The sequence below is a fragment of the Montipora capricornis genome, chromosome 14, assembly GCF_036669925.1.
Source record: "Montipora capricornis isolate CH-2021 chromosome 14, ASM3666992v2, whole genome shotgun sequence".
In the NCBI taxonomy this organism is placed as follows: Eukaryota; Metazoa; Cnidaria; class Anthozoa; order Scleractinia; family Acroporidae; genus Montipora; species Montipora capricornis.
Window position 1 is genome coordinate 48,581,685 of NC_090896.1, and position 7,500 is coordinate 48,589,184.

At 41.0% G+C, this 7,500-nt stretch overlaps 2 protein-coding genes across 2 annotated transcripts in view; one reads left to right on the top strand and one right to left on the bottom strand.

Annotated features, from left to right (window-relative positions):
* Window positions 1-4,430, top strand: part of LOC138031294 (dolichyl-diphosphooligosaccharide--protein glycosyltransferase subunit 2-like) — a 27,047-nt gene extending 22,617 nt beyond the window's left edge. Inside the window, exons 20-23 of the mRNA XM_068878995.1 lie at window positions 591-666; window positions 3,344-3,381; window positions 3,487-3,578; window positions 4,332-4,430. Coding sequence (XP_068735096.1) covers window positions 591-666; window positions 3,344-3,381; window positions 3,487-3,578; window positions 4,332-4,353 — 228 coding nt within the window. The 3' untranslated portion in view covers window positions 4,354-4,430. The remainder of the gene's footprint in view (window positions 1-590; window positions 667-3,343; window positions 3,382-3,486; window positions 3,579-4,331) is intronic.
* Window positions 4,431-5,059: 629 nt separating this feature from the next.
* LOC138031296 (clavesin-1-like) lies at window positions 5,060-7,462 on the bottom strand. Its single transcript, XM_068878997.1, has 3 exons — window positions 6,790-7,462; window positions 5,897-6,007; window positions 5,060-5,433 (listed from the first exon to the last, which is right to left on the bottom strand). Exons 1-3 carry the CDS (start codon window positions 7,321-7,323, stop codon window positions 5,194-5,196), a joined length of 885 nt encoding a protein of 294 aa, XP_068735098.1. The 5' UTR covers window positions 7,324-7,462; the 3' UTR covers window positions 5,060-5,193.
* Between the last annotated feature and the right edge of the window lie 38 nt (window positions 7,463-7,500).

Below are 7,500 nucleotides of genomic sequence, written 5' to 3' on the forward strand. Positions count from 1 at the left end.
CAACATCGCAGCAAAACATCCGGAGCGGGCAACAACTGCGGAATTGTATCCCGGTCGGTATACATTTGAATTTTATCAGGGCCACGTGACCAAGAGTCAACCAATCACAGTGCTCGTTTTTTTGAGCGAAAGTCTAGGTATATAACAATACGCGATAATCACCCAAGCGGTTTTTTTTTTCAAAATGGCCACTAGCCGTTTCGTCGTCCTGACCTCAGGCTCAGTGATATTCACCTCGCCTTCAGCGAATAAATATCCAAGGAGGAAATGAAGAGTAAAAAAAAAATTGCATCATTCTGTTTGAATTGTGTTTGGCTTGAAGGGTTCCTTTTTACCCAAATTAGGCTGAACTGTTCAGAAGATGCTACATCAATCATCTTATCTCCACCGAGACTTCTCGTAACTCTGAGATTTCTTGACTTAATATGAGATGACATTTTTGCTTTCCGGGAGAGGAGATGTCCCCCCTTATTTAAAGTGGCCATTACAAAGCTGTTTTCAGTGATCTTGCAGTAGATATGGTCAGGGGTACTCTGTAAAGTGCAATGGATTTTTTTTTTAAAAGTCCAAATTTTGTGCCTTGTTTACAGTGGATGAAGCTTGGAGCAAATATTTCTAATTTTCCGTTTTCTCTTGGTGGAATCGTTTTTCACCTTGGATTGGGAGGTAAGTGAAAGGACATTAACTTTGATGAGCAATAAAGTCTCTGATCTGCTTCTTGCAGTGCGGGAATTCCACTCGCCATGTTGCAGGAATCTTTGGCCTCTCTGCGTTTTGTCACTCGACCCAGGTCTTCTACTTGCTCGTCCAATATGGCGTTGCATCTGCTTTTAGCTCTTATGGTTATTCCAGGCAGCTCGTACTGAATATATACATTTATTCAATTTTCCACCTCGGTTGATGCATTTCTCGTGCTCTGATTGGTTCACTCAATCTCGGCTATCAGCTCAACCTTACATGGTAAATGATTGCGGTAAGCGTTGCTAAGCTACAAGTTTTTTTCGCCGGAAAGCGAACTTTCTCTCTGAATAAAGCAAAATAAAAAAAACGTGTTAGTGGAAAGTTTGAATCAATTCCGACGTTTGTAAGTACGCGAAAAGGAAAGAAAGATTTTTTTGATGAGCCTGCGTCTGTCTGACCACAAGGTATTACACACAACATCGGATCACTTCTCATCAAGTTTTTTCGATTTCGCTCGGATTTGTGCTTTTTTCGCTCGTCTTTCGTACTTCCTAAACTTTTGGAGTTTACTAGAACAATTATTCCCTTTAAAGATATTTCTTTAAGCATAAAACTGTAAAAACGAACGATAAAAAGATAAAATCCGGCGTTTCGGAGTAGTCATTACTCCATCATCAAGGAAAAATTCTATCAGGTACATGTAATACAAATTACAGAATGGAGTCTGATTGCACGTTGGGATTTGGTTTTAAAGCTCTTATGAAAAGCATTTCGTGCACTAAACAGTCAAATTTGTGTCTGCATTTCTTAAGCACTTCGAAACGCTTTAGCATGCAGGTCCTGAGGCATCATCCCGTCCACATTCTTGTAGTGTTTGGCAATGACGGAAGATTGTTGGTTGTGTCTTTTTACACGATTATGTAAATATTATAATCGAGTAAAAGGGCATAAACAACAATCCTCCGCCACTGCCAAACACTCACCCTGCGAGCAGAGCCTCCTTTTGTCTTTCTCTTTATTGAGGAGGAGAAAAGTAGGCTCTGCCCGAATCGCGTCAACTCTTTGAAGCCGCCGCAGCTTCTGGACTAGTCAATCTTGTTTTCTCTCGTCAAACCGGTTATTTCAGTGCGAGCGTCCCTTTAGTGACAAAACCGATGGTTAGAGTGGTAAAGTGTGACGTCACAAATATTTAAAATTATGAAATTATGGGATTCATTAAGATCTTCAGAAACTACATGATGAAGAATAGCCATTTGCCAAAAATTAGCATCTTATTGCAGTTTGGGGATGAGATATTGGCCCTTTCATGCTACAGTGACTCCATACAAATCCTTATAATTTTGTCTTTGTTCTAAACGGTTTAGAACCAAGACAAAATTACAAGGATTTGTATGGACTTACTGAAGCATGGAAGGGCTAATATCTTACCCCCATATTGCAACCATATGCTGATTTTTGGCAAGCGGCCATTCTTGATCATGTACTTTCAGAATATCTCAGTAAATCCCATAATTTCATAAATTTAGTTTTTGTGACGTCATCACTTTACCACTCTATTGAGCCCGCTGTACCATGAAAAACCAAGATGGCGGCGACATCTGGCATATTAGGCTTGGGTTTGAGACTGTATCCTGGCAACATGCAGCGCATATTCAATAAAGATGTTACTCGATTCATGCAGAGCCTTTCTCGAGAACGCCAAAATCGAGCAAGCGAAAGAAAGGTTCTGCTTGCAGGGTGCCAAACACTGTACAAGAATGTGCACGGGACGATGCCTCAGGACCTGCATGCTAAAGCGTTTCGAAGTGCTTAAGAAATGCAGAAACAAATTCGACTCTTTAGTGCACGAAATGCTTTTCATAAGAGCTTTAAAGCCAAACATCAACGTGCAATCAGACTCCACTCGTGCGAAAGTATTTTTATAATCAAAAATTTGGTTTTATCAACGGAGTTGATAATGTAAATTGGCCACCGTACAGAGATTCTGAAAGCTGACGTTTCGAGCGTTAGCCCTTCGTCAGAGCGAATTTGGATTCGCTCTGACGACCAAAATTGGTTATAATACGTGCCTCGTTGGCTATTTCCCATCTCATATCCAACGCGCACTTATAGAAAAATAGTTAATTATATCGGTACAAATTATGTTTGGTGGTGTTGTTGTTAAATGGTCGTGTTTGTCAAGCAAAACCAAAGAAAATCTGTGGGCCACGATCTCTAAAATTATTAAATTTTCGTTTTGACATGGACGTACTCGAGTTTCCAACTCGCCGATATTTTCCCTGGTTTTTCCACAGGTAGCCCAAGCTCTGTGATTTAGTTAGTTGCAAAATCAAAGAGAGAGCTTGTATGCTGCAAAAAAAAAAAAAAAAAAAATTGTATGCTGCAAGATTTTGTCTGTACAAATGAGTCAGCTCAATAAAAGAAATAAGCACCAGTGTCGCATTTACTTATTTGCTGTCCCTTTTTGAACGTCCAGCGGGGAGCTGGAGCCATTTCGGTCCAGTTTTCGAAAGATATCTCCAATAGAATTTGGTTTATTCATATCATCACAGATTTGTCATTCCATTCATTCGCCACGTTTAAAACATACCATTGCCTAAGTGAATTGTGCTTTTACTCGTTATCTTTTTTTGCGTTAATTATTTTTCTTGTTCTTTTCCAGCAATATTTGTTCTATATTACGGTTTCTTCATCAGTCTGGTAAGTCTAAATGTGGTACTTTTGCGAGAAATGTGGTATATATGACCATTCAACGAACATGTGATTGTGATGGCGTGGATGTAAATGCCTCTCTTTCACTCGCAGAACATGTTTACCACTCTTAAAATCTTGGCTGTGATTGGTGGACTGACATTCCTTGGCGGCAACAGTCTCCTGAGCAGCATTGCAGCCCGCAGGTGAGCTGGTAACGTGACTGTTGTTACAGTCCATTCCATTTCTTTTATTATTTTCAAGGTGTCTTGTGGTGGCAGGTGTGATTTTCTAGTTTATCAAAGGTTCTTTGTGTCCACTTGATATATATTTCACAGCTGGTTCATGTATAGGGTGTTTGTTTTTCATCATCGAAACAAAAGAATCGTTTGCATGATAATAGAGCTCAATTCCCGGAGGATTAGTTGGGGACACCAACATGGCCGCCGTTCCATTGTCGAGGAACACCGTGACGCCACGTGAAAAGACGATCGTGTGCACATACCGAGTTATGGTACAGGAGGTTTTAAGTACACGAGCAGCGAAGAAGTGGTTCAAAGAAGGAAACGGTTCGAGTTTACGCTCCTTGTTCACGCTCCTTGTGGAGCGTAAACTCAACCAAAAAACAACAAAACAACATGGGAATATACCATGCTCGTGCATACTGAATTGCCTTGTTTGAACTATAATATAAGGTTACTTGTATATGGTCAGTTAGGAGTGAAGTGCGGGTCGCGAAAAAATAGTTTTTGAAATAAACGAGGCATGATAAAATGTGCTGCTTTGTTTTTTTAATGAGGTGCAAATGAGATGCAAGTTTTCTGCAATCCAGCACTTAGTGGCAATTGGTACCTGCTGGATGGTTTCTTCACAAGCCTATGTAATGGCTGTCGATTTGAAAGAAACTGAACTATTTTATGTATTTGGTTGTAACCTTATTTATGTTACCTTTGTTTCAGGGGAAAACGCCCAGCAATGTGAGAAGATTAGACCTGCTTTATATTGTTCACTTTTTGACGCGTTGTTTGTTCAATAAAGTAATTGTTTGAATAGCAAAACAACCTTTTTTAATTTATTGCTTAACTCTCAAACGGGCTTCTATTACTATGGTACAAGGGAAGAGAACTAACATCCTCGTTCCCAGTCATACACCGTCACCCGTTGGCCTTCATGTAGTTTAATGCAATAACAAAGTTAGGGACAAAAACGCGGGAATGGTCAGCGGTTTCCCATCTCAAGCGCACGCTTCCACAATTCCCCAGTCATTTTTGTGTCGTCCGTGTTTAGTGTTGACTGCCTGCCCCTCTCCCCCCTCCCCCCCCCCCCCCCGCGCCCTTCCCTTTTTCCACTGCTTGTTATTGTGACTGGTGCCTTCTGATGCCTCGTATGGATTGCCTGCCATCAGGGCCCGGTTGTTCAAAAGCCGATTAACGCTAATCCCAGATTAAAAATTAACCAAGGAGTTTATTTCTCTACTCCCAAATTCTGTTCAACGCTAATATTCGGCAAAACGTACATGCAATTACATTACAGGAAGTCAATCCTGAAAAACAAATATAAGCAAAAGTTGAGAACATAGACCGTATTCATAAGTGGCGGTCACATTTATAATTCTTTTGTACACGTGCAAATTAGCCTACCAAGCCTCATTTTAGAGCAAAAATTCTTTTCAATTCACTGTATGGTATCGAGGCTTGGTAGGCTAATTTGCACTTCGACAAAAGAATTATAAATTGGCCGCCATTTATGAATAAGGTCTATTAAACAAAAGATTACGCTCGAACAACCGGGCCCAGAACGTTACTCCGATACTCTTGCTCGTCACATGTTTATCACATGAGGAATGTCCAAAACCTCGCGATCATGTCCGCTTGACTCTTCCACGCATTTCAATGGATTTTCTCCTTGCACGTAACATCCGTTTTCCCTCCTAGAATTAAGCAGTAGTCGTGCCCAGTATTCACGGTTTACGGCTGGCTTATTTCCTCCAAATTCTGCAGGCAGATTGTCTGGGTGACAATAATCATGAAGGGCCGCTAAGTTGTTCCCGTGAAAGTGAATCTAAAGAAAACATCGGAATATGAAAGATGGAATTAGCTCACGTAAAATCTTTACATATTTTAAAGCGTAACTGAAAGTCTGGATACAATCTTTTTTAAAGAGTCAACTCGCGCAACATTTTACACTCGCGATAATGAGATGATCGTACTGACGATGACATTGTTGAGGTTGATGGCGCGAATGATAAAGATAACATATATTTGTATGACGAGGTTCTATGAAAGAAATTTGAATTGCAGAAAGAAGCATTATGGGATTTCAGGCTTCGACGGGATTTGATCCCATAACCTCTACGATGTTTAAAATCCCCAGAAGCGTGCAGCCTGGGACCAGGCTTCTAATTGGAGGAAAGACCGAGTAACTGTGGAACGAAGGGAAATTAAATTGGCGGGGATGAGACTGGAAAGGCCAAGAGGGTGGGCACGTTACCCAGGGGCTCCTCCGCAAGATGACTGACACTTACCCGTTTCCACACCTTTTCCTCGATAAAAGGTTTCAGTACGTTCAGTCCAGCCTTAATGTACCATGGTTCGTTCACAAAATGGAGTCCAAGAAATCTTGCGGGGTAGTGATTCTGCGGGAAAGATTTTTTACAAAAGTCAGTTACAGCGCAAAAATTTGCCCCGTACTTGAACTCAGCTGGTACTAACTGGTTGGTCGAAAACTGCCGAGCCTTTTTGCGAAGCTTAGAAACAATGGAATTGACTGATTAGAGAGTAATGTGAAGTGCTAGTTTTCTACCCCATATGAACCATGTGAGCGTTAGCCCTACTAATGGAAATGGGCCCACACAAGGACAGAGAGAACTCTGACCAGGGTGGAAATTGAACCCACGAAAAAAACAATGGGATGATCAAAAAAAGCGAAGAAAAGGTTTAATTTTCCATTTCATATTAAGGCTTTTTGATAGTTGGTATCTTGAAATAGAAGAAAAGCGGCCCCGTCTTGCCATATGAAACCCAAGAAAAGAAACTTGGGGGATGCCAGCAGAAGAGGCTGGTTCTACAGATTAATTAAACAGGAGTATTTATTTATCCCTGTCGTGTGGACATGCTTCAATGAATAAATCACAGCGTTAAGGATAAAGATACGCACTAATGAAAAGAAGGTATGGAAGTCTTATATCGGAACCACGGAAATGAAACGAATTTGTAAGCAAGAGACCATCGCAGTTAAAGAAACAACGTCAGTATAAAAAATTGCGAAAAATCCAGACTTGAATTTTCAAAACCTTTTTTGACTTCTTTACAGAAGCTCAATTGCTCTATCAGGTTGCGACGTTCCTTTACTTACAAAGGCAGTCATGGACCTTGTTAACAGATCAAGAAAGACCGGTCGGCCAGCGGACAGGCTTACCTGGAACATACAGCAAATCTGACGAATGAAAGATACGGACAACTGAGATGCGTGCGACGCAGTCCAACCCGAAAAATCAGTTATTACAATTATTCCACTCCTTTGAGCCTCGCTGTCTTCGATCAAGCGTTCCATACTCAAAATTAAGGCAGTCAAAATATCCGCTTTGCCGTAGCTTTCCGTGTCCCAGCAGCCTGCAAAAATAACCATGAATTTTGCGCCATTCTGATTGCTGTATGGTAAAACACAAGGACACCCGTCTTCGATAACGTGATGAAGTTGCCAAGCAGATAAATTCTCATAAATATCACAATTTCTGGCACGAAATTGATTATAATTGCACCAAAGTTCAAAGGATGCATTCACATTGAAATCACACGCGCGCAAAAACAGTAAGAAGAAGTCGTCGTCCGTTCTTCGGATCTGCACGTCATTGTTGATGCTGTGTTGTATTTTTGCCCGCAAGGCTTTGATTTCGTCAGCATGTTGACTCTGCACCGGCTCCTCGTGTCCCCCACGAATAAGGGATTCCATTAACAACTTCTTGTCCTCTTGCTAAAGTTTCGTTAATTCTTCTTCGCAGCGCCAAAAAGAGTTCGAGCCGCTGATAAATTGATGAAAAATTGCGAGAACCTCGACTATTCGAATGGAATGGTATAATTCTCAACTAAACGAAAATCTTAGTCTTGTCGGCAGGTATGCGTGGGAACA